The sequence below is a fragment of the Sciurus carolinensis genome, chromosome 18 (assembly GCF_902686445.1).
Source record: "Sciurus carolinensis chromosome 18, mSciCar1.2, whole genome shotgun sequence".
In the NCBI taxonomy this organism is placed as follows: domain Eukaryota; kingdom Metazoa; phylum Chordata; class Mammalia; order Rodentia; family Sciuridae; genus Sciurus; species Sciurus carolinensis.
The window spans coordinates 33,962,679-33,989,871 of record NC_062230.1 but is presented as its reverse complement, the minus strand read 5'-3'; the positions used below and the strand labels follow the sequence as shown (position 1 = coordinate 33,989,871).

General features: G+C 48.1%; 1 protein-coding gene across 1 annotated transcript in view; it reads right to left on the bottom strand.

Moving 5' to 3' along the window:
- Grin2a (glutamate ionotropic receptor NMDA type subunit 2A) overlaps window positions 1-27,193 on the bottom strand; it is a 351,712-nt gene that overhangs the window by 48,024 nt on the left and 276,495 nt on the right. Inside the window, 8 exon segments of the mRNA XM_047534156.1 lie at window positions 2,024-2,183; window positions 8,124-8,369; window positions 11,690-11,815; window positions 17,021-17,161; window positions 17,268-17,360; window positions 17,363-17,423; window positions 19,716-19,735; window positions 21,499-21,706. Of these exon segments, the coding sequence (XP_047390112.1) occupies window positions 2,024-2,183; window positions 8,124-8,369; window positions 11,690-11,815; window positions 17,021-17,161; window positions 17,268-17,360; window positions 17,363-17,423; window positions 19,716-19,735; window positions 21,499-21,706 (1,055 nt within the window).

The following is a 27,193-nucleotide window of genomic DNA, read 5'->3' as shown; positions in this document are numbered from 1 at the left end:
AGAGTGCCAAGATGGATGCTGTAATTATTATATGGCTCCCAGAAAACAATTTGTACAATTTATAGCCAGGGATGGTCTCCAGTTCTCTAATCTTTTTTTTATTATTATATATAGAAAAAAATGAAAAAGAAAGAAAACAACCCATTTTGTGCTCGGAGTGATAAATGAATGAAGAGGGAGCCAGTCAGATTTCAACCACCATTCCCAACCAATTGTCATGCACACTGTGTTCACAATCTGTCCAGAGCAACAATATAGATGGTGATGAAAAGATCCAGTGGAAATAAAAAGAAAAAATCCTATACCCATGGCTGAGCTGGAGAGTCATCAAAAACCTGTCTTTTCTGATACCTCTCAGGTTGACTCTATACACACCGTACAGTCCCGCTATGCTGGCTTAGGCGCGTACCAAGAGAACTGACTTGCTTGTGCAACAAAAGATAGGAGTGAGGGTGTCCCTAGAAGCATTGTTCCTAACAGCCCGGGACAGGCTGCCACCCACGGAAGGGCTCATCCAGATTAGAGGACAGCTGCATCTGGGGTAGTTCCAACACTGGAATTCCACACAGTAATGGGAATGGCGGGTCCTGGAATGACAGGTGACAATCTCACACAGGGAATGTTGAGCCAAAGGAGACAGACAGACAGAGAGTGAACTGTACGATTTACTTATGTTAAAATAATGGAAAAAAAGGAAACTATGGCTGTATAATAAGGACAGTTGATGGCAGATAGGGAGTGGAAGAGGGTTGTTTTCTGGAGTGGGGTGGGTGTTTTCTGGAGATCAGTGACCTGGGTGGTTTGTTTGTGCTAAGCCATCAGGCGATGTGCTTGGTATTTGCAAACGCTCTCCATGTTCCTACATTTTAATTTCATAGTCGGCCTGCAGACCAGACAAGGAGGAAGCGGGCCTTCGCTGAGCTGCGGGAAGGAGGAACTACAGTCACCTGTCAGACTCAGGAATCTCTCACGGCTGAAATTCCCACAAAGCCAATTTTCTGGATAATCAAAACTTCTCTCATTAAACGACTCCCTCACTTAAAATGAAATCATCTTTAATGGAATTCTTCTAAATTGTATTTCACACATCCCTGACTTTTTGAAGACCCACCGAAATAGAATTTAATCAAACAACAAATGACAACGTTTACGATTAGGTACCGTCTTTGTGCCAGGCACTGCCCAAAAGGCTTTCTATCAACTTTTCTCATTTAATCCTGCAGAATCCTTAGGAATTAGGTCCTATTACTCTTCCCACTTTATGTATGAGGCTCAGAACAATTCAATAATTGTCCAAGGTCACACGGCTGGTGTGCTCTCTCCAAAGCCTAAACCCCGAACAACGTGCCCACCTCTCTTTACAGTCTCATGGACTGAGTCCATGCCACACTTTCAAGATGCCATTGTGTGCCCAAGAACACTAGCTGCACCTTCAGAGATATGATCTGAGTCTTCCTTGCTTTCCTTTATTTCCTTTCTCCTTCCCCACTGCTGTCCCAACCCTACTGGGTGCCGGGGTGGAACCCAGGGCCTCCTGCATGCTTGGCAAGCGCTCCACCACGTAGCTGCTTCCCAGGTTCCCTCCCTGTCATCAATATTATACTATTAGTTAACACAGAAAGCTGTAATCAGTATGCTACAGGCCCCTTGGCAAAAAAACTGAACTCCTACCTCAAATCTGATAAAGATCTTTTTCACTTCTTTAAACTCTCAACCCTGTTAGAGCTCTCTGTTTGGCTAAAATATCCCACGGAGCTGGGACCAACTTCTTTATCAGTTTAAGAACCCCTCCAGTTCTCTGCATTTCAAAGTGTCCTGGATTTGCTTTTTCTTAACACAACTCAGAAGGAAGTCTGTGATGCTCATCAGATTAGCAAAAACAGCCCTCCACCAAGTCTTCCGGCCCCCCACGCTCTCCAGAACACACAGCACCTGCACAGATAAGCACCAGGCCTGCAGAGAGCCCATTTCTGTCAGGGTTAGGGCTGGCGGGCCTGCGGAGACAACGCAGCTCTGTCCTTACCCCGTTTTCAAGCTGACCAGGGCGTCCTCGACTCCCTTCTGATTGAATTTGGTCATGTACTGGTGCATGTACGGGTAGTTATTCCGGATGTTTCTCTCTGTGCTTCCGTTAGGCACCGTCCCGAATCGAAAAGGTGGAGAATAATCGTGAGGTCTCTGAACTGGAGAGGGAGAGAGCGGGAAGGAGACAGAGAAGGAGGAAGGAGGAGGGGAAGAGGGGAGGAGAAGAGGAAAAGGAAATTAGCTCCCACTGTGTCCGGTGCAGGAGGTACACACGCATGCATCAGTGAAGGGCAGTCAAGGGACCAGGCTCAGTACTGGGCACACGGCAGGCTGGCCCCCTGACCAGCAGCTTCCCCAAGGAGGCCCAGGACTTGCCTGGCTCTTGAGCCTCTATAAAGCCACTCTGTCCGTGGCCCATGAGTCTTCCCTGGCCACCTGGCGAATGCTGTCAGTCCTCAGCTTTGATATGTCAGGTGATTCTACCTGATTGGAAGTCAAGAGGACTGGTTCTGGGTCCCAGATATACAACTAAACCAAGAGGTGTCACAGGAGAGGGTTGCAGGCATGAGCTCGGACTCACTGGTTGGGAAATGGGGCTGTGTCACTTACGAGCTGTGAGACGGAGACAAGCTCATGTCACCTCACACGGCCCTGCCGATCTCCTACCAGCGGAGCCGGGACCACGGCGGTACTTCCCCTGTGGGGTCATCGTGAAGAGCTAAAAGCCCAACATTTGCTGAGTAAACGGAACGATGCCTGAACACAGCAAGCATTCAGAAAGCTTTTGTTATTGCTGGGTTTTTTTGTCACTGCATGTGAAAGAGTAACCAGAGGCGTACTTTTCTGAGAAATATGGAACTCTGGAACCAGAAAGCAACGGTACCAGCAATGGACAGCTGGTGAGGACTCGGCTGGGGCGAGTGCTGTGCTGGGGTTAACTCGTCGAACCCTCAGGACGGCCCGGCCGGGAAAGCTCGTCCTGGAGGCCCACAGAGGGGTAGGTGACCCAAGACTGCACCTGTCTGCCCAGCACTGGAACTGAGACCTCACAGGCTGAGGTCCTAACGCCATCCTTCCTCAGAGACCCCCGCCGCGCCCGCACCACCCCAGAGAAGGGTGAGGACCTGGAGAGCCGAGAGGCCAAGGACTCCCAGTGAGGAACTACCCGGGAAAGTGTCCGGTTTTACCCAAGTCCACCCAACCAGAGGCATTATTTTTCCTGGACTCACACTTCACTGTGGATTAAAATTTGGGTTGAAAACCATTTTCCTTGGATTAGGCATGCTGCTGCCTAATAAAGAGTCACGCGGATGGGAAAGGGACCATTTCTTTGTCCAAATGAGACTCTCCGGCCAGAACACCCTTGTGTTGAGTGTGTGTGTGTGTGTGTGTGTGTGTGTGTGTGTGTGTAGCAAAATGCTCTCTGCCGTCACTTGCTCAAGCAACGTCCTCACTCATCACCAAAAGACAAGGAGGGCCCCGACCCAGGCTCCTTGGCCCGGCAGCCATCAGCGCCGAGGCTGAGCCCGGCGAGTGCTGCCATCCATCTGGCCCTGGCAACCGCTGCCCATCTCCAGAGACCCCAAGACAGCCTGTCTGACTCACGCCCTCCGCACACTCCCCAGCTGCTGCGGACCAGCCTCCGCTCTTCAAGACCCGCTTTCTTCCCTGCCTCTGACTTGCAGCAACAGGGATGGAGCACCCGCATTCTCCGGCATTGGGAGCACCACCCTGCACAGGAACTTCAGCCCAGGACCAGAGGCCAGGGAGCTAGACCAAGGACTGACTGACCGTTTAAAGCATGACTCACAGCACACTCCATAGCTACCCTGTCTGTACACACCCGCGTGTGCACACGCACACCACACACAACTTCCCAGCACTCATTCTTGCTACATGGGATGCACACCAATGTTATCCATTAGGTTTTTAATGGTCACAACTTTTAATATGAGTTTCATGGCTCACCAAAGAGTCACGGCCTACAGCTGTGGACACAGGTAAAGATGTCTGTCTCTAAAGTCCAGGTCTCCATGGAGGACACTTCGTGGAAGGCTAGAGTGGGGCTCCCATCCTGTTCCACTGTGGTAGGACTTTGTCCCAGGAGCTCCAAGTGCAATCGGAAAAGGAGCCAACATGGGCTTGGTGAAGGAAGGGGCAGCGAGCGCTTCCCACTGCCACATGACACAGAGCACCACCACTGTGCCCAGAGCAGGGGAGCTCCTGGACCCTCTCCTGGCTGTCCTCCATGTCCTGGCCTTGGGGGAGGTCAAGGGCAGCTGCTCACCTCCCACAGGGAACTGTGCTATTGGGAGCAGCTCAGTAAGCAAGTCTGAGCCTCAGTTTCTCTATCTGTAAATGAAGGATCACTTTTGAATTAATTATGAACTGATTCAATAAAACACCTGGCCTACCCTGCTGCTTGCTGTGTATCACTTCGTCTTTTGTATTATAACTGCACAGGTATTTCTCTTGGAAATCTATCGTTACCCAGAGGAGTTTTAGCCAAATAATGAGGCCAGCCTCCCTCCAGTTTGGAGAGCCCAGCATCGCTTTCCAACTGTTTCCCTTCAACATAGGGACAAATCTGAAGTCATCCCAGGAATAAGATATGGCAAGCACTGATGATGGACCGGGGAGAGAGGCAAGGCAGGGACATAAGTCTTTGAGGAAAATGCAGCAATTCACCAGGCTGTTTCTCCATTTCTTGTGAACCCCAAACTGCACATTGTTATTAAAGATCTCGCACTGTCTGTGTCCATGGAGAAGGGACACCTGGCACCTGCAGTCTCTTCCTAGTAGAGTCTTCAGCAGGTAAAGTGCCACGTGTCTGCTGATGTAAGCATGCAGCCAAGGCAGCCTTGATAGGACCCTGGACCAGGACCACACAGCAGCACAGGGTGGACACAATGCCAGGCCAGCAATGCTCCTTGAGAACAGGCATGGGGAAGTCCCCATATTCCTTCCGTGGCTGACACAGAAGACCAGCACCCTGCAATGGCACTCCAGGGCCCAGAAAGGAGGAATGGTTTGCATCAGGCAATGAGAGCGAGGAAGAGGAAGAGGAGGCCAGAGAGGAAGAATAGGAGGGAGAGAGGAAGGAGAGGAGGAAGTAGAAAAGAGGAGGTGCCACTCAAAACAGGGTCGCCTCCCGTGAGCCAGCTGTACAGTGGGATTCCTTCTAATCCTCACATGGACTTTGCCAGAAAGGTGTCAACATCTTGCCTGTGTTAGGAAATGAGGCCTTGGGGATATGGGCATAGGGAAGCCACACAACCACCACAGGGCCAGGTTGGGATCTGAATCCAGCTGCATTGGACACCAAACACCATATTACATGAATCTGCCTCTCAGGGATGGCTCTCCTCCATCACAGCCATGCCCAATGCTTTGGAAAGGGTCCCCACCAATGTGCCAATGTTCCTTTAATAATTCTAGGAGAGCATTTACCCATGAATTCTCCTATTTATAATGCAAACACAAGCTCACATGAGCACACAACAGGCTCCTGTCACCACAAGCACGAATGGTTTAAAGTGTGTCAGAAACCTGAGTGCTTACACAGGTCCTCACGATTAAAAACCGAGAGTAAACACCGCGTATGGTATCACAACAAATTCATTCAATATAGATGTTCATTTTGCAAACTTGCTCAGTTTATCTGCTATTCCTATTCTGGGAACATTTAGCCTATTTACTCGAATTAATTTTGTTGTTTGTCTAATTGTAGCAAATATTTAATTAAAAGGGCTATCAGTGTGCCTGGAACGCTCCTAGCAGGGAAACAGAGCCATGTCCCGTGAGGACTTGGTGTCAGCTCCTGGGTGTTCCCAAATCAGAAGTCAGTAAAATTGCTAGCGCATTTAATGAATTCTCCCACAGGTGATCGTATTAGAGCCAAAACTAAATGCCTCTCCTTCAGGGCACGGCTCCCCTGCTTCCTCTGGGCTTCCGGTCCCTTCTTCTAGGAATTGCATTTTGATCCCATAACACAATGCAGTCCCTTAACAGTGCTTTGCGTCCACAGGAGTTTATGGGCACGTGCACATATGCAGTTTCCTTTGATCCTCTGCATAATTAAGACTCACAAATTTACAGAGAACAGGCAGGCTCGGTGAGCTTGCTGACCTGGCTGGTTCTGGAGGTGAACAGGAAGCAACCTTCCTTACTCCATGCCCAGCTTTGCCTGGTGGCTCAGACACCACGTGTCTTAGCTGGGGGGTCTTCTGGCAGCCCCACCACCACCACCAAGAGCTGGGGCAAACACACTATTAATGAAGTGCTCCGGGAGGGACCCACAGGGAAGGGGTGTGGGGTGTGAGGGAGGACCAGAGAAGGGGAGGGAGCCGGTAAAGAGTCTGACCTAAGGCCAAATCTGTCTGCAAATGAGCAGCAGGGCTTTCCTATTTGTCATATTGGTGATGGCAAGGACTGGGGAAACTTCGTTTTGGAGACATTTACCACTGCAAGAGCCAAAGGTAACATCTTCTGAAGAACCCTGGTGTGAATCTTTATCAGCAAAGCATGCCAAAGTGGGGCTGGGCATGCAGGCTAGGCGAGGGATCCCAGGAGGCCCAGGGGCACTCAGGGCTTAACACACCATGCATTTGCTTGCTCTACCCACAGGAGGTTCAGAGCGCCCCCTGCGTGCCAGAGAACTCCATGAAAACTAGTTACCTGTGGTCTTCCTCCCCAAGCCAATTTCCCTCTCGTCACTTTCATCTCATATATTTACATGACATTTATTCCAGTCTGACATTTCCTTCTTCCCTGTGTTATTTTTTACTTCCTACCAGAATTTAAGTTTCTTGGGAGCCTGAGCTCCCTGCCACGTTCGGCCAGGAAAGCCGGGGAAGTCCTCTCTGGTGTTTTCCCTAAGACCTGAAACTCAAGGAGGAGGCAGCCCTGAGAAGATTGGGCAACGCACTCTAGACAGAGGACACAGGGAACCCAGGGCAGGAAGCGGGAAAGAAAGGGAGAGTGTCTGGGGGGTGAGGAGGGAGCTGCGGAGTGAGCGACAGGGAGGAGGTGGAGACCAAGGGCTCTGTGTGCTGCGGTGGTAAGTGGAGGGGCACCTGCTCAGGCTCCCAGGGAGGCCAGCCGTGCACAGGGCACCTTTGTGCAGGGGACGCCATCTCTAACTCCGGCCTCTCCTCATCTCCCTTCCCAGCACCGCATGCTCTGGGTAAGCTGTAAAGGCTTTTCACGGGCTGATTTTTTATGCAGCAGTTTGTTGATGAATGCCGAAAGGATGTAGGTAAACTTATGTCAACAAGATACAACAGGGAGGTTTCGGAAAAGACAAATTATCCTCACACGTAGGAAACAGAAAAACTCCGCAGTGCTGCGGCCCCGACCCGGCTGAGCTTAGTCAGGCAAGATGTGCTGCCTCGGCGAAAATTTCAAAAGGAGAGCGCACCCTGTTTACCTCTCTGCTTCCTCTAGCACGCTTCCCAACAGCCACTCAAACCCTGCAACACTCTGCATTCAGGGGATCATCGGGAACAGCAGGTCACAGACACGGGAGCTCTGGAGGTGTGTCTGAGAAGAGGGAACCCACAGGGCTGCTTCTTTGTGTCCCTTGAAGAAACCTCAGGACAGTTGGAAGTGCTGACCAGAAGTCAGTTGGAAGTCACCCGGTTGCATGGCGGAGGGGGGCTATGGGTTGATTTTAGATGAACAGAGTTTAGATATAACATTTTTCATGTCATAGATGAGGAATCCAAGACTTGGAGTACATAAGAGAAGTATCCAAGGTCACAGAGCGAGGAGGTACCTGCAGCCTAGCAGATCCCTCCACCCCAAGTTTCTCCTGGCCCAGGCCAGTGGACAGTCCCAACCTCACGCTCCCCTGGAAGGGGCAAGCTGCTCTGTGCTCCGGAGTCCCATCGTGTCCACCTGAGCATCATCAGGAAGATTGCAGAAATGAGCATGTGGGGACCTCGGTGAGCTAACCTTACCGCTGTTTCTAAAAATGCTTTGGACATACGCCAATTTGAATTAAGAAAAGAATGCTTTGGATTTGAACTCAGAGAGGAGGTGTCCAGACAACAGATGCTCAAATCACCGAGGACAGCAGTTCAGAACAAGCCTGAGACAGAGAGGCCGCCTTACCTTCTTGTCACTGAGTCCTGTTACTTGGTCCACAAATTCCTCCTGAATCATGAAAGCAGCCAGATTGGCTGTGTAACTGGCCAGGAAGATGACGGCAAAGAAGGCCCAGACCGACACCATGATCTTGCTGGTGGTGCCTTTAGGATTCTGGACAGGCACAGAGTTGTTGAACACCAGGCCCCAGAGGAGCCAGATAGCTTTTCCAATAGTGAACGAAGGCCCGTGGGGTGCTGTGAACGACAGGAGGGACAGTCTCAGCCCTTTCTCAGGCATGAAAACCTCTGGGCGGCCACCGGCCACACTGTAGGGGCTAAGGATGGGATTGCACAGTCGTGTGTGGCCAGCCGAGCACCAGAGCCACCGTGGGCTTCATTGTCCTTCAACAATTAGCATTCTTCCCACATTTCTATCTAACTGCATCTTGCCACGTTTCTTTAAAAAAAATAGGAGAAAAAAAAAAAGAGCAAGGGAAAGAAAAGGACTTTGCAAAACAGGGGTTTGAATGAGAAGCTGCCTTATGCCCTATTTTAAATTTGGATTTGATTTCCATTTGGGAGAGCCAATCTCCTTAATAAATGTAAAGAAAGGCTGATAAAAACGAGCGCTGGGGGCTGCCTCTGCATGCGTCAGATCCGCCCTCCCCGCAGAACACGAAATTCAGCAAGCGGGACTGATGTTTGGTATTCTAATTGGATTGTCCCTAGCAATTGCTCCTGTTCAAATTCAGATGTAAAGTGAGCAGGATATAGGAATTAAACCAAACTAAAACTCTCTCCAAATGGAGACATTAAGGAACAGAACAATAGAGCTTAATTCTTCCAACACTTCACAGATGGAAGACATTGCATGGCAGGGTCGTAGAAAATGAACTCTGATATGGCAAAGCTTTCTCTCCTGCGTCTCCTTGCAACCGCTACGTGCGAGTCCCTCTTAAGATTCTTCAGAGTTCCTTGCAACAGACTTAACTAAAGAGGCAGAACCATGTGGGGAAATTTATTGGGACGGGGCTCATAGAGACTGTAAAACACTCACGTTAGGGTTTTTGAGTCTTTGTTTTGCAGAGGGGAAAAAATCAATTTATGCCCTTGTTTTGAGAGGAAAAAGGTCTTCCTTTAACGGAAGGTTAATTTTTATGTCATTTTAAGTAAATGAAAATATGAAAAAATGATCTACTGAGACCAGTTTGCAATGCCAGCAGAGCAGGCAATAAATAAAGTGGCAGAAGTGCGTTCGGATGACAGAAGTGACGGGATTCTGGGCAGGGAGCCTAAGAAAAGCAGGCCTTCTGCAGGCCCAGGCCCATCAGGCGCAGGCCCGGTATCAGCGTCCATCACCCATGCAGTCAAGAGAGGCCAGCCAATTCTATCGTCTTTACTCCGTCTCCTCTGTTTCTCTTTGCCTCGCTTTATGATCTTCTGGAGAGAAGGCTGGGAAGTCTTAGGGAAAAAATATAATTAGAGTCAACCCAGCTAACTTCACGAGCTACTTAATTTTATTAGAGATGCATGTTGATCAGAAGTGACAGCTACTCGGGAATCAGAAATAAGTAGCCACAAGGGATCCGTCCTGCACTCTTGGGAATTCCTGATTCATGAATACTATTACTGGGCCATATAACTTTTCCCATAAAGGGCAATGAGATGTAACAGAAAAGCATTTTACACCAAGAAACAAGGAGCTATCATTTCTTGGGAGTCACCCCAGGCACAGGAGCAGGAAAGAGGAACCCTCCACATAATGGAATGGCTGGGCAGTTGGCGCCCTGGTCGTCTAGGGCACACTTCAGCCAAGGGAGAGATGGTGGCATGGACTGACCTTTGCGGCACTTTAAAAAAAATAATAGAACCCTCCATGATATATCTCAAATGTATCCACTTAGTTCCATCTTCATTTCCTCCTTCAAGTCCAAACCACTGTGACCATTGTGGCATCTTCTTCAGGGGTCTCCCGGCTTTCATGGTCGCTGTCCCCTCCTTTATTTACCTTGATGGACAGTGACCTCTTCACATCGTACATGTGGGTCTCTGGCTTCCCTCCCCTGGTATTTTGCAGAAAATCTGAAACGCCTGCTAACCATGGTCAGCCGCCAAGATGACTCCATGTCCAGGCCTTTGGATTTGCTGTCCCCTTCCTGAAATGCTTTCCTCTGCTTTTCATGTGACAGAATCCTTCCCATCCTCAGATCTCAGCTTACTCTCACCCTCTCTGAGCCTCCTTCCAGTTCTAGCACCCCAGCTACACGAGCACCCTGGGCCATCACCCGCACATCATTGCACTTTCTCTTCTTCTTTAAACTTGCGCCTATCTCTGATCATTAAGTTATGTGCTTAGATGATGCAGCCGCCACTCAACGCTAAGACTCCTGGGGGGCAGGCAGTCTCTAGTGGACCCCCTCCACTACCTCTTGCACCCATACACTACCTGGCACACTGTGCCTTCTCAATGAATATGCATCCGGTAAATGTGTGACATCGTGACGGCGCCAACGCTGGTCACACGGATGTCAACATCTGCTCTGCTGCAGAGAACTGCCTCGGCTTCCACTCATCGGAAACCCTGCCTGGTGAACTGCATTGGCCTTTCATCGAAGGCACACCAGGTCCCACTTAAACACTAGGTGATTATTGGCGGCATCTCTCCTGATGATTGATTGGAGATGGTTTATATGGTAACTGCTACTCTTCAGTTGTTGAGAAGTGAGTAAAAACTAAGTTCCTTGCAGAGTTCCATGACCTGCTGGCTGTTTCCAATGTTTAAGCTTCTAGGGAAAAAGCAAGTGTATTGATTAAAGGGCCCTGTTTTGGGGGGAGCATTGAAGAATTCAAGTGTCTGCTAGTCTTCCAACAGCAATTTGTTGTTCCTAAAAGAGATTTGGTGCTGGGGTCTTGGTACCATCCTCTCAGAAGGAGCTGTTCAGTGAGGAGACTCCCTCAGCAGTATGACCCGTTGATGAACCCTGGCTCGTGGGGGCCTCTTTGTGAATTATAGCCAAAGGGTGCCTCCCAATTCAATTTTCTACCCACCGGTTGCCTCTTTAGCAAGCACACTGCACTGAAGTCAGGCACCATCAAGAGGAAAATGCAATTTTTTGAAGAAAGATACCATTTTATAGTGATGCTGTCAAACTAATGCAAATGTGATTCCATAATTTGAAGAATGTTCTTAAACTAGATTCTTTGTGTAGACGAAGTTAAGACCTCACTATGATTTTCATACTTCTTTTGACACCGTTTTTTTAATTAATTGCCAAAATAACTTTGTTCAGATCTGCCTCTTCAACAAATCAAATATCAATGGTTTTCATCTAACAACAATTGACTTCTCTTTATAAGATTAAAAGATTTCATCTAGCTTTATCCTTTTTTTTTTTTCTTCAGCTGAAGAAAATAAGCCATATTTGTTTGGCATTACAAGTCACATCTGAGGTCCAGCACCACTTGTGGGAGGGTATTCCATAGTGACGTGGAATAAAGTACTCTAGAACAAAATCCTCACGACCAGTGAATGAAGAAGCATCAATTTGGAATCGTATCGATAGAGGCTTCCTTACCTTTCCCTTTGGCTAAGTTTCTGTTGTATCCAACAGGACTGAAGTATTCAAAAACAAACACAGCTATGGCAGAGACGATGAGCAGCATCACAAACATCATCACCCACACCGAGGCGCTGAACGGTTCTGCAGTAAACAGACCAGAGGGATGGAAATAGTCAGTCAGCTCCTCCTCACACCACCCAGAAGCCCGGATATGGGGTGCGGGCTCACCAACAGGCTGCCCCTAACTTGAATCTGAGCATTCAAAAGAAGCTAGTCATTTTTTTTTAAATGTATATGCTTAAACTATTCTTTATTTTCAAAAGCATTTGAGATACTTCATAAGGTTGTATATAATATGATAAAAATAGAGAAGAGCATAGGATGTTTTGCAAATCAGATCGAGGATAATAGAAACAAAAAAGGAATGATAAGATGAAAGGAGAAAGAATGCAAATAAATAGGCTGCAGATCCTACAGAATGGCAGAGACATCTGAGAACCAAAGTTGACAAAAACCAAACAAACAGTTAACCGTAGGCTTCTGCAGACTGGCATGGCTTTGATGTTTATTTCCATTTGTACTTTTACGTACTGGTGGGATGATGGGTAGGTAGGGATTTCAGAGGTAAAGGGAGAATTACAGGCTGTTGGAAAGGATTACAAAATCATGGGTTGATGAGAATACTGGAAGGTCACAATCTGCCACTGTGACTCTCCACTGGGCCTCCTACTATATCCAGATCAGTGCCCTAGAGTTTATCAGTCTTGCTGGTGCAGGTATGGGGCTTCCATGCGAGTGGAAGCCATTGAAGGACACCACGTCCAAGTGATAATTCTACAAAAAAGCATCATTTCAGGAGTACAGGTGGATGCAGAAGGGTAGCAGTCGATGGTTGGGTGGTGATTGCCCCTAAAAGTCACTTTCACCAGCTCATTTCCACATCGCTTAGGCAGTAGGCAGAGATCTCAGTAGGCCAAGTCCCAAGGTGCTAAGTCTTACAACATTCTAGGAGGGTAAGAGATGTTATGCAAGATAAATTGGCACTTTGATTCCATCCAGTTGAGGATATGAAAATTAACTGATAAAAGCCATTTTATCTACTTATGATATAGATTTGCTAGAAAACCAACAGAGACTAAAATTTCAAAAATGAATCTATCTGTACCTGATTGCCTCACTGGAGAGAAGAGCTTACAGATGCTGTGAACTTAACGCCCTGTTCCTCATAAGCAAACAGTGTCTGAGGGTTAATGAGTGCAATAATGCCTCTTGAATATTGAGCTTTTTATTATTTATGATAAAGAATGAGGCTAACTGCAGACCACCTTCTTATTAGAGTCCGAGACTGCCCAACATAGCTAGAGGTCATGGCAAAGTCCTATTCAGTGAGATCAAAGGCTGGCAAGGAACTCCCAGTTATAATCTTAACATATTGGGTGATCTGAAAACTGTAACAACTGCCATGCAACATGACATTGATAGCACAAATAGGTTAAGAAGTCACAGGTAACAACACAACTGACTTAACCCAGGTGAACTCCAAGAGGTCAGCAAGACCGCAACTGAAGTTTATCTTAGTGAAATTTGGCCTGAGTAATAGACAATCTTATGCCTCTGGAATCATGAATCTGGTAATGAGGTGTATCCAGAAAGGAGGGTGAGTAAATGAGTAATTAGGAGATTAGAAAGTATTTAATAGTCAAGAATAGAGATGTTAAAGTAATTATCAATTCGGGTGTCTAATGGCACAGTGTGCCGTATGGGAGGAGGATTCTCGTGACAAGAACCTGAGCATTAAGACATTTGGCGGTGAGCCTTACACAAGTACGAACACAATATAGCGCATGGAAAAGCGGGTTTAGGTTTTCGTTCATGCGTTGGAGCCATCCTGTAGAGTGGGCTTCATTTTGACATGATCATCCAAGCATAGAGTGCAATTTGCTACACTTCAGTCCCCAGTGCTTCCTCTGTCTCTCCTGCCCCCCTCTCCCTGACCATCTTCCTCTACCCTACTGGTCTTCCTTCTGTTTAATTGGTGCTTTATAGATAGACACAAGATGAACTTCATGTGGCGTATTCATAATGTACATAGCATAATTTTGTCAATTTCACTTCACACTTCCCCCTTTCCTGTCCCTCACTTCTCCCCATCTCTTCTTCCTCTACTCCACCCAGCTCCCTTCTATTTTCATGGGACTCCCCTCCCACTATTTCCTGCTTATTTTGCCTCAATATGGGCTTGTCAGTGCTTTCAGAAGCTCAATTCACAAAAGCCAAATGATGGAAGCAGCCCGGGTGGCCGCCAACAGATGAATGGATGAAGAAAATGGGGAATTGCTGATCTCATGATTAAAGCCAGAAAAGATGGTGGTGGTGAGAGACGCCGTCCATGGTGCTGAAAAAGCAGCCGTTTGATAAAAACACACTTATGAATCTGGTAACTCCCGTGTCTCTGTAGGTGGTGATAGCATTATAAGAATTGGGGGAGCCCTTGCCGAACTCCTCTGTTCACATGTCAGAGTCTGTAGTCCTGCAGGGGACTTCCTTTAGCACCTGCATCCTGCTCACTAACGTGCTGTCAGAAAGTTGAATGAAAGCTGCTTCAGCAACTGATCTCAGATGCTGTCTCACTTTGGAATTGACAACATCTATGCCCTGGTTTGCATGCATGGCACACAGATCAAACAGCTCTGCTGCAGCATTCTGGTTACAGTAAACCAAGTGTCTGCAGGTGACCTGACGGACTGCTATCCCCAGACAGCACACACGTGCCCCACAATGCAGAAGAGCATCGGGCAACAGCAGGTCACTGTCTATAGCAGCTACTGAGTGGCCCAGAGCTATTTTAAATTGGTGTGGATTATATCCTCTAATGACCTGAAACATAGCCAGCATTTATCCACGAAGGAACTTCAATCCAGGAGACCCTGGTCAGCATTTCTTTGGGCCAAAGAATCCAATTGCTTGGAAAAGTCTTTAAAATTAACTGGATGGAAATATTGCAAGAGATGTCATCTCTGTCCTTGAAAAACCACTTTTACACAAAAGCTCCCGTGGTATTACCTGCAAGTGTTTCCGATGTGAGTTAATGGAGTTTGCGAAGGAGAGAGAATAGGAAATAATGAACAGCAATGCAATCAGATTTTGAATGTTTTGGCTCTTCCAGATGACTGAGCCAGTGAATGGAAAAATGTAGCTTAGGCACGGTTCATTATGACTTTCAAAACCTGCAGATTAATGACTGTAAATAAGGGGGTGCAACGTCAGTCGAATAGGGATGTAATTAGTGACTAGGGAAAATATTAAGCCTCCTGTGTAAAAACAGCTTGCAAATTGTTTCCCTCTGACTATAATTCATTTTATTTTTTAAAAGTACAGCAGAGTGAGGGGGGAAGGTAGTTTTGCTAAATTTGACAAAATACTTGACTTTTTATGGAAATGTTCTCAGATGCAGGTAAGACAAAAATATAATCTAGAGAAACTGGGTCGAGGCCAAATTCAATATCAGTGACCCAATTTTACAAGACAAGCCAATTGATATTTTTTCTTCTTCTCTGATTGAATTGGAAAAAACTTCTCTCCAGCTCACTATGGAAATTTGAGGACAATTTGTGAGAAGGAACACATTTCTTTCCACTCACTTTCCCCAACCCTTTCTTAGCTCCAGGGCAAAGGCTCTCCATCCAAGGGTCTGACAATCAGAAAAAATGACTAGTAGTGACAACGTGGGAGGGTCCTCTGATGATCATTAGGGCTGCGCATATCAGTCATTTTCATTCTCCTGCTGTATTGAGGCTCCTTATTTAGATACAGGTATCTGTACCATGTCAGACAAGGGGCCAAATGGAACATGTAAGGAGCCTATCAAGTGTGTGCTTGTCAAGCTCCATGTCACTCCAGCAAGGTTACAAAATTGAAGCAATGAGTGCAAAATCAAATCCAGTGAGTGGCAAGGATTTCAGCAGCTTACTGGATTATCAAAAATGAAATAGTAAATCCACATGCTTCTGAGAGGCAGACAGGCTCTCAAATCCTGTTAGTCAACATTTTGCTGGAGAGAAGGAAGCATGAAGACCCCACCGGGTGCTGACGTAACAGGTAAAGGAGGACATTGGGAGAACAAGACCAGGGGCCTGGAGTTGGTCCACCAGTTGGTTCAAGTTGGCAACTTCCTATAATAGAACTTTTTTTTTCTGGAAAAATGTAAGAAATTTAGTTGACCTTAATAACACTGTTCTCCCTCCCTCTCTCTCTCTCTCTCATGCAGTTTTCTTCTAGAGATTCAGGTTTGCTTTAACAGCCCAAATTTGGGACAAACCCATCTATATGGGAGTGCTAAGGGGGAATTAAGAACCTGAATTCTTCCGGGTGCAGTGGCACACACCTGTAAATCCCAGGGGCTTGGGAGGCTGAGGCAAGAGGATGGTGAGTCCAAAGCCAGCCTCAGCAACTTAGGCCCTCAGTAATTCAGTGAGAAATCTGTCTCTATATAAAATATTAAAAGGGCTGGGGATGTGGCTAAGTGGTTAAGCACCCCTGGGTTCAATCCCTGGTACAAAATCATCATTGTCAACAAGACAGCTACTTAAGAAAAACCATTTATAATAACCAAGCAGCCAACACAACAACACTCTGCTTTGAAGAAGTTCCGCCTCTCTAGCCAGGCTACCTAAGTCACACGCAGCTACAGTGCTGAAGACCGGATGATAACAATATAACTCTACCCTGATTCAGGAGAAAGCTTTTCTGTAAACATGGAAATTTATGAAATGGTTCAGAGAATGTCCTGCTTGACAATCCATTTGGCTTACAGGATAGGCACATTTAAAATATGACTCCATTCATTTTTAAATCAGCGTATACTCTTCAGACTACTCCTATTTTGGTTTACCAGAGGACTGGCATAAATCATAGTGTGCTCATCATTATTTTCCCCCTTCCGTCTTTTAGACAAATGACGGCCATTCTACGGTGGCTGGGGACAGGGGTGTGGATACTGAAGAGAGGTTTACAGGCTGATTTAAATTAACTGTGGAAAGACAGGTTTATTTATTTTTTAAATGTTTTTCAAGACTCCGAGTAATACATCTACTAATTTACATTCTACAGAGTCAAGACCAGTAGCTGAACAGGCGATGGTGCTTTCAGCAGAAATCTCCCAGATAAGATAACTGAACGCCAGGAACAGGGCAGGGGGTGATGAGCTGAGGGGATTCAAGGGCAACCGGCTCTGGAGCGTGGCCAGCCCAGCCAGGTCCCGCCCACCCACATGTGGTTCTATGAGCCCACGGGACAGAACGGCCGTAACTCCCCGCAGGAAAGCCGGAGCCTTCAGAGTTCACCTACCTAGGAAAGCAGAAGGCGAGACGGTGCCGTTGCTCCTGGACACCATAACGCTGATGCCTGTCTCCACGAAGGGCACGGAGAAGTCCACCACCTCGGAGCGCTCCTCGTTGATGGTGAGCGAGCCCACGGCCATGACGGCCGCTGGTAGACCCCTGGGCAAGGCGGAGAAGGGACAGTGCACCTGCCGCTCCTCCCGCCCTCCCGGGTGCCCCCCGGGGGTGGGGCGTCTGCAGGACTGGGAGCCGACCTACCTCCCCGATCATCCCGTTCCACACGTTGTTGACTTTCTTGCCGTGCTTCCCGTTGGTGACCAGGTAGAGGTCATAGGTGAACTTCACGTCCTCGAGAGCTTCTTCAGGATGTCGATGCAGAAGCCCTTGCAGCACTTTTTGACATTCATCCCCTCGTTGGTTTGAATTGCTGTGAAGAAAACCCAAGACCACAGAACGTCAGCACGGGGGCTTGTGGGTTTTGCAAGCTACTCCCCTGTGCCTTTCAGATGGGAGAGGGAGGCTCACAGAGAGGAAGCGGCTTTTCCAAGGACACACAGCAGATCATGTCGACCAGAGCAGAAATGTTGGTAATTACGCAGTTACCTTGACCACCACCGCTAACATGTGCCGAGTAATCACTACTGGTTAAGCGCTCTGCTAAAGGCAACTGATGGTTAGGTTGACCCCCGTGACATTTCTCTGAATTGGGTGCTGTTTTTACCCCATAAGCAAGTGTTACCAAACTTACTTTTAAGAGTTTATAACACACGACCTCTTTAAACCAGAGTTTAGTTGTTCGATCTAAAAATCAGTCGTAGAAGCTTATCAGATACTGGAGAGAGGATGATGTGAAATTCTCACGTGAAGCAGGGTTTTACTTTATCCTACACTTAAAAGTCTTGAAACCAAAGGGAAGAAGTGAGGATTCCTAGAAATCTCCTGGAGCCAGGAGACCTGGTTCTGCCCTGGGCGGGATCTATAGACTTGACCTTTCCCGATAAAGCGGGCTGTCACGTAAGGATTCGTTCATCACGTTTCCCCTCTGTAAATACAGGGCATGAATGTAAAAGGCAACAGCCTAGCAGGAAATGCCCTTGATCAGGAAAACCCCTATTTCAATACAGACGGTTGGTGCCGGCCATTGGAAAGGCTGTCTTGTGATCTCCCGTGGTTACACCCACGGCCCTAGACCAGGCATCCTGCTTTACTTAGCTACAAGGTCACATTCGAAGAACGCCCATAGACTCTTAAATCCTTCTAAAAATGAAGGAAACTTGGTTTGGTCTTCCCAAACCAAGTGGCAAAAGGACCCTCACAACTCACACATGGGCTGCACACTCCATCCCACCTTGCACCACGGCCTCCTGCTGGCTCGACCCTGCTACAGAACACGTGCTCTGTTTGAATATTCCAACTTTGGGCACATGTACATGCTGGACTGCCAAAGAGCATCACCAAGATGCTTATGGAAATCCAACATCGTAGTGGAAAACATGTTTCCCTGTCATTTGAAAAACATGTTGATTACACAGAGGTACAAACAGAATAATCACTGCTATACCAAAAGCAGATGGATTATGGGGGGGAAAGTGGGTAGAAAAACAAGGAAATGTGAAGCATAACTATTTTTGAACAGTGGGAAAAACTTTCTCCTTCCTCGTATTTATTTTTTTGAGGCTTCTTCCAAATTATCTAGGGAGTGTGGATACGTACAGATCGGAGTCATGGGTTGAACACACGATGGTGTCTATACCTACATCCATGAACGTGGACAGATTTCTCAGCTCACTCTGGCTTTTTTGAAGATTGTGTGGGCCCCAGGATCCCACCATTTACCAGAACTGAGAAGCCAGGGTGATCCCTGGGGGAGTGTTACCAAGAAAACAAACGCAATCACCTGGCCTAACAGGAATCCTTTTGCAACCCACCGGCTCCCCAAGCCTTTACCTTTAGAAGATGCAATTGATCTGACTCGTGTTAGCACTGGGGATTAGTGCACCCTGATGATTTCCTATTGACATCGAGCAAGTCAGACTTCAGTTTGGACAGCCAGGTGCAGCATCTTTCTCTAGTCCCCACGCGGAGGAAGGAAAGGAACCAGCTACCACCCCACAGGAGTCAAAAACATGAATTTGCACTTGTTAAGCTGTTCCTAGTCTTCAATAGAAAAGTCGATTCTTTTATAGAGGGCAATTTATTTGGGTGATTTTTCTTCATACTGACCTGACTCCGGTGACCTCTTTCTTTTCAGCGCCAGTGTTATTGATTTTAAAGATTCTAAACTCTTCTTATTGATTGTGAAGCACACGAGGCCCAATGGGCCCTATGGAAACCTAGGGGTGTCGTGATCAGAAAGGAGGCATCCTGCCAACGTTACCCTCAGTTTTGTGTCAGACATTCTTTCTGCACCTGACCAACTTCAGCCCACAGGACACTCACCCACATCCAAGCCTCTTTGGAAGACCTCCCTCTCTTCCCTTCCCTTGATGCTCCTTCCAGCTCCTCTCTGGCATTTGCTGGGTTTCCTTTTGTCTCCCAGTTGCGCAGCTCCTCCCTTCCTCAGGGCCTTTGCACCTGCTGCTCCCTCTCCCTGGGAGGCTCCTCCTCCAGACCTTCACATGTTGGCTCCTCATCCTTCATATCTTACCTTGAGCCTGACCCAGGTGAGCTCCAGGAGCTGCACAGACCTGTTTGTCTCTTACCACGCCACCTGATTGGTAGCCTCATAGGCCTACCATCCCGGGGCTGCCCTGTTCCTTCACGGGTCCAGCTGTGTTCTAACAGTTCATCACATGACCACAAGATCCTTATCTTTTCTCTTCTCTGTTCACCAGTGTCTCCCCTGTGCCCAGAACTGTGCCTGACACATAAAACTGTGCTTGATGTCTGTTTAAAGCATTGATATACTTACTTTTTTTATTTTACAATTTCATTCATAACAATATCTGTACTCTAACTGTGGAGGAATTCAGCAAAAATCCTTGAAACATCATGTCCCTAGTTGGGGTCGCCTGCTTGCCTGCCCTTGGTATGCTTCCTGTTCATCTCCAGGGAAGGAGAGGCTGGGGGCAGTTTACCAAAGACAGGAGCCCAGGCAAGGGACACTGAAGGCCAGGAAGCCCATTCAGGGTGGATCTACTTATTTCTTTCATGATCTGTTCAGAATTTCACCTCCCAAGAAGTTGACCTTGCAGATTGAATTTTCTCCAAGCCAAAATGTGCCTTCGTAATACATGTGGCCATCATACATATAGTTTAAAATATACACCCCGATCCCAAGTAGTGAGATCTGGGGCCTTGCATCCTGGCTAATAGGGACTGAAGTTGGACTCTGGAGATGAGTGACCACTCATCACCGAGACATTCAACAAACCCTGGTGTCCTGTGCTCTGTGACGAGAGCACAGATCAGCAAGGCACCTTCCCTGTGGTGAGGTATCGTCATCCAGGGGGAAGACAGACAAATTATAAACTACAAAAACAGGTGACACGGTTAGAGATGGAGATTGCCCAGGGCACTGCGGGAACAGGCAGAGCTGGCCTAACGGGGAGGCAGGGGCTAAGCTCAAAGACAGGCAGGAGTTGGCCAGGTGAAGGGAGGCGATCGGGAAGCACCCGAAGCCGATTTTGATCCACCAGTAGGCTTTCCTTCTTGTGAGTGGCCTATCTTGGTGGTGGGTTCGCAACAGGAGAAACCTGGCCATGGAGCTTTCCGTGCCCACAGAGGGCTCATAAATTAAGGAGGAGCCCTAGTCCAGATGCCAGCTCCTTCTTTCTAACATCGCAAGAGGAACCAACTGAGACGAGGTGCAGCTTGCTACGAGTGAGCAGGGGAGCCACCAGGAGGTCCAGTTTCCACCTGGATCTCATCTCAAAGTCGCAGGCCAGGTATCTACCTGCCCCTGTGACAAGCTTTTTTTGCTTTTTTTTTTTGATACCAGGGATTGAAACCCAGGGACGCTCGACCACTGAACCACAACCCCCAAGCCTCCTTAGTTTCTGTTTAGAGACAGGGTCTCGCTGTGTAGCTTAGGGCCTCACTAAGTGCTGAGGCTGGCTTTACCTCGGTATCCTCCTGCTCAGCCTCCCAAGCCTCTGGGATTACAGGCGTGCACCACCACGCCTGGCCAGAGACAAAATATAAAATTTTGAAAAAGTACGGGACTGGAAGCATAAAGGAGATGGAAGGAAGAACATGCTGGGGAAAGGGGTGAAGGCAGCAGCCAGAAGAGCAGAGCAAAGTCACAGCTGCAGGGGAGACAAGGGTAGGGCTGAACCGGGCGCCTCTGGGAACTAGACAAAGGCCGACTTGGTGGGTCCCCAGGCAGTTAAGTCTTTTGCTCCATTATCACGCTGCTGTTCTTATGATAATAGGGCTGCTCTGTGTCACACTCTTCACGACTGAGCTATAGATGTGTCCACTGGCAACGACGCACACGCCGTAAGAGGACCAGCCCGTCAGCCAACAGCGGCCCTGGTCACTCACCTTGATTTTGACGAACTTCCGACAGGGCAACCGTGTTCCTCACGCAGGTCTCGGTCAGCGGGTCTATGTCTTCCACGATGACAAAGGGAGCCTCCTCCAGGGTGACGATGCTCAGGTGGTTGTCATCCGGCTCGCAGTCAGAGAAGGACTTGTACCTGGGCCACACGGCGTGCCGCAGACTCAGCGTCTGGTTCTCCCACTTCCCCACCTGCATCACAAACACAGACACGCACCTTGCTGTCCTGCCCCAGGACCTCTACGAGGGCCAGTTCTGCCCCCGAGGTGGCCGGGGAGAAGACAGCATCCGTCTTAAGGGCTTTCCGTGCTATGTGTGCATCCACTGAGGAGCTGAGAAAAATGAAAAAGGAGAAAATACAGAACACTGGGTCGCTCTGCCTCCCAGATCCCGCCCCAGAATAATTCAACATGCGTGTCTGGGTGATGTCCAGTACCGCAAGCCATAGGGTCCCCAGGTGGCTCCGGGGCTCTGCCTGGGTTGGGACCACTGACGTCACGAAGCAGCATGGACTCTCAGACTCACGGACGTGCAGGCTTCGTGCCGTCTCTGCCTCTTAGGACCTGGGCAGCTCTGAGGCGTATGAGCTCTTAATCACGAGAGCTTCTCTCTTCTCATCTGACATAGGCCACCCTTCGCTTGCCCACCACGCCTGGGAGTCTAGGGAAAGCCAGGCCCGGCATGTGGTGGAGGCGAGAAAGGAAAAGTACAGAGGAGAGAAAAGGAAAAGGAGAAAGATGAAAAGGTGCCAGAAAAAAGAGGGAAGGGGAGAGGAAGATGTTGTCAAAGAGGACATGCAGAGAAGAGACAACCCGAGGGGACAGAGCAGGTGACGGGATGAGAAGCGTCATTTCCCATCCCGGCTACGGTTCTGTTTAAGTTGGCAAATTAAGTTGAACTTTATGAATCCGCGTGGAGTGGAGACCGCTGCTGCTTAGCGCGCACGAGACCTGTCAGAATAGAATCAATCGTATTCCCTCAGAGCAGCACCTCGGCACCCGCGGCGGAAATCAGATTGAAGGCTGTATGTGTGGAACCTTAATTCTATTTGACAGGTTATTGGCACTATTCGCATCCCGCCAGGCAGAGCTGCCCCCGTGGCCCACTCTCGCCTTGCTCCTCCTGCTCCCGCAGGTCCAGTGCTTAACTGTGATACCAACCTCAAGGAAAACACCTGGCCTGCAGGTAAGCACCAGGCGCAGTCCCCTCTGTCCTGATGTGACCCGCTCACCTCGCCCGAGTCGCTAAGTGCGGCCAGAAATGCAGCTCAGGCCCTTGAGGAGGATTCAGACTCACAGCACCAGGAGGGGAGGGGGTAAGAGAGAGGCGAGAGGGTCCCTGATCCCTGGCACTGCCTCGTCATTTGAGCTGGAAAATTTTTGGCTAGCTGTAAAGAAACACCCATGTGGCTAATCACAAAATCATCCACCCCAGTGACACTGCGCTTTTAAGATGGAAGGTCAGTAGGGCCGGTACGTGCCACACGGCTCAGTAGAACATCTGATTCTTCTTCTTTCGTTCATCACAGATTCATTGACCACCTACTATGTGCCGGCATCAGCCTGGAAACAATCAGTGGACTGTGCTTAGAATGACTTCTGCCTTCTTAAGCTATCAGTGGGCAGCAGGACAGAGATCGAGCCAATCACGCTAAACACAAGTGGATACAAAGATTTGCAAATTTTTCCCTTTGGAGTTGTTATATGACCCCCTTTCTTTCCATTTAGCTTTAAAAACTCAAATGCAACCTTCAAGAGAGGTCGGGTAACTTAGCGGACACACGTTTAGCTTTGGGGGTCAAGTAGAACTAGGGGTTCATATTGGCTTCGTCCTCTAGCTGAAGAGCATAGGGAAAGGTATTGAACCCCTCTAAGCTTCACTTTGTCTGTTTGGAAAATGCTGAGAGAGCGAAAGAGAGTATGCCTTTAAGGACCGCAGAGAGGTCTGAATGAGCCCCAACTGTTCATCACACGTGGAACACACGTGAGGTCACGGTGGCTGCGGCTTATTCTATTGCTGTTGTTGACATTTAAGACAGAGATCACATGTCAGCTTATCTGTAAAGTGGTTCTTGCTTTTCCTAGTAATCTAGAATTTTGCATCTCTCTCTACCACAGCCTTTTGATACTATGATTATAACAAGGTCACTTTTGAGCACTTCTGGGTTCAGGAAAGGTGTCAATTCCACCACTTAGTCTAATCTCCCCAAATCCAACGTGGTAGAAGCACAGAACAGTTATGTGACGTGCCCAAACTCACACAGCAAGCAGGTGATAGAAACCAGAGTATATATCACGGTGAATCCAAAGGTGCTTTCCCTTCACATGGCTCCGTGGTTCTATCGATTGAGCCATGATAACATCGCTACACACTTCAAGGCCCTTCCTTCCTTGCAGACCCAGATCTTGACATCCCGAGATAACATAAATCAAGGCTAGTTGGTTATGGTCACTGGCCACTCACAAACCAGAAAAAGGGCCAACCCGAGGGGGACTCACGGGGAAGGTGGCAGTAAGGACTCCCCAGCCCCAGAGTGCTGTGTTTTCCCAGCTGCCCAGCTGCAGCCCTTCCCACCACATCCATCTCAGCCCAGGAGGACGGAGGCAGGCGGCGGGTGGAAAGCACTTGATCAGGAGCCGAAGCTGCTGTGTAAACACCACCCGGGTCCCAAGTGCTCTCACCTGCTTTCCTGAGTCCACCGCCTCTTCAGGACCGTCTACAAACACCAAAGTCCCAACTCCAAAGTGCATACATCAGACTAGGAGAGAGCGGAAGTCCTTCACTTCCTACTCCCGTGTGATTGGAGCCAAAGCTGGCAGGCAGGTTGAGCAGAGGCTCAGTCCTTTCCACAGTATGTCCTGGTGGCTACTAGTGCCACGTACTGTGTTAGGCATCAGGTCACAGGGTTTTGCTCATGTGGGCTTTTCTGCTAATTGGGAAGACACCTGAGTCAATTAATCACACAAAAGCAGGCATCATACAAACGGGAAGGAAGAACTCAAACAGGGGTCTAACAGGGCATATAGGGGAAAGAAATCAGAGCAGGCTTCCCTGAGGAGGTGTGCTTTAAGCTGAGATTGCAAATCCAGGATGAGTTGGAGTGAGAGGAGGGGTCGGTGAGGGGAGCAAAAGAAGGAAGAAGACTCCAGGCAGACCAGGCCCAGATGAAGCCAGCCCCTGAAGGTCCTATAGAAGCCGGGATCTGTCCTGTATATTTGCCATTGACTGGATGTTCGTGCCCCTTAATATCACGTGTTGAGACCTTGTCTCCAATGCAATGGTATTAGGAGTGGGGCATTTGGACGAGCAGGTCATGAGGCAGAGTCCTCGTGAATGGGGTCGTGCCCACATAAAACAGCCCTAGAGAGCTCCTGTGCCCCTCTGGCCACATGAACACAGAGCAAGAGATACCGTCTAGGAAACCGGAAGCAGCCCTCACCAGAGCCCGACTTGCCAGAGTCCTGAGCTTTGGTTTTCAGCCTCCAGAACTGGAAGAAATAAATTTCTGCTGTTCATAGTCCTCCTAGTCTGTGCTACTCTGTTACAGCAACCCAAGTGGCTAAGATGGAGTTCACACTCACCCACGCCCCAGAGGGAAAAGGATATATGGATGACCTCAGCCACCTATGGTCCCATAAAACTGGTGTGCAGGTAGAAACTCTTTGTCTTCAGCGTTCAAGTTTCTTTTCTTTTTAATCGTGAAAAAATTTAAACTCATACAAAAGTAGAATAGTATAATGAACCTCCATAGACCACTACCCAGCTTCAGTAATGGCCAGTCTTGTTTCATTTACTCTCACCCACCCTTTCCACAGAAGACCAAAGGAACCCCAAACATCATCTGATTTCATTCATAAACAGTTGGATTTGAATATCTAATTTCCACTTCTTTATAATATTATACTCTAAGAATCTATGTATTTTTGTATATGTTTCACTCATTAGTCTAAGATTTCCTGGTCTAGCAGGTGTGTGTATGTTGTGTGGTGTTGCTGGAGTAGCAGGGATTTTATATAAACAGTGATTGGATTCCACATCCACAGCTTCTAACGCAAGCCTGCACATGGTAAGAGATTTAATGGATCACCATTGATGGAATGAATGAACATATGGTCAGATTTTTTTTAAATGTCCATGTATCAGAACGTGCCAGTAGAATAGCCAAGGTGTCCATATGTGCCTTGGTTATGGAATATTATACCCAAAGCAAAATACTGAGGATCAAGGATCTGTCTTCTAGCCCTCCCTCTCCAGCAACCTCAGATAGAGCCATTTAGGGTGGCTAATCTGCATAACTCTTGGTATCACATTTCCCAAGAAAGCAAATGGCACCATGTTATCACCATTTAGAAAGGTAATCCAGTCACCCTGAAGTGTTCAAGGAAAAGCAAGACTCAGGGTAATAAGCACTGAACTGAGAGTCAGGAAGCTCAATTTCAATTGTCACATCGCCTCTGCTAACCCCAGTTCTCACAGGCCTAGAACCTCCATGCTCCAAGTGTCTTTCTTAGAAGTTGTGTGCAAAACGGAAGAGCCCTGCACACTCTGAAAATGGTAACCGCCAATCGCATTCCCACCTTGGACCTGACCGTGACTCCCTGTTATTATCTGAACTGGACGGACCCCTCTTCCTATTCCCAGGGCCCCTTCACCATGACGCACACCAGTCTACTGACATCATGAACCCATAAAGAACTACTCTGAAGAGCGAGCCAATTCCAAAATGGTACCACAGTTCCTTTAGCTCCATAGTTCCTGAGGTAAATTTCAATGCACCAGAGCAAGGGAAACCACATAGCCACTGTCAGTCACATGAGGCCTATTCTGGAGCTAGAAATGGGAGTAGGGTCCAGGACACTTGGCCCAAGGCCTGGTTAGACTGGTTGATGAGCAGGACAGGACCCATGCATGTGTACTGGGTCCACGCTCATGTACATGCAGAGGGATTCCACTGAATTTTCAGGAATCACTTTCATTGCTATGGAACCCTTCTCCATTCTCCCTCACACGGAACAGAAAGAAAGAGTTCAGAATCATAAATAGCATGATTCAGCAACCAGTCAGACTGTTTCAGTCAGTTTTTTTTTTTTCTTGCTGCTGTGACCAAAAGACCTAAAAGAACAGTTAGAGGAGGAAAAGTTTATTTGGAGGCTCACAGTTTCAGAGGTCTCAATCCACAGATGGTCAGCTCTATTCTTCAGGGCTTGAGGTGAGGCTGGCCAGCACGGTGGAAGAATGAGGTGGAGGAAATCAGTTGAAGACATCACTCCAGGAAGCAGACAGCAGAGACTCCACTAACCAGATTCAAAATATATGCCCCAAAGGCACACCCCAAAAGACTATCAGCCACACCCCAACTACCTACCTTCAGTCACCACTCGGTTAATCCCTATCAAGAGATTAATTTACTGAGTGGGTTATGGCTTTCATAACCCAGTCATTTCTCCTCTAAGCCTCCTTGCATTGTCTCACACATGAGCTTTTGGGGGATACCTCACGTCCACACCATAGGATGAATGGATTTAAATCCTGCACCTGCCCTGTGACCTTGTGCAAGTCACATAATCTTTCTGAACCTTGGTTTCTGCAAACAGAAAATGAAAGCATCCCAATTTCACAGTCCCCGGGGTCATGAGCGAGTTAATGACAGCAAACCTTTCTGAACACAGAGAGCTCTCC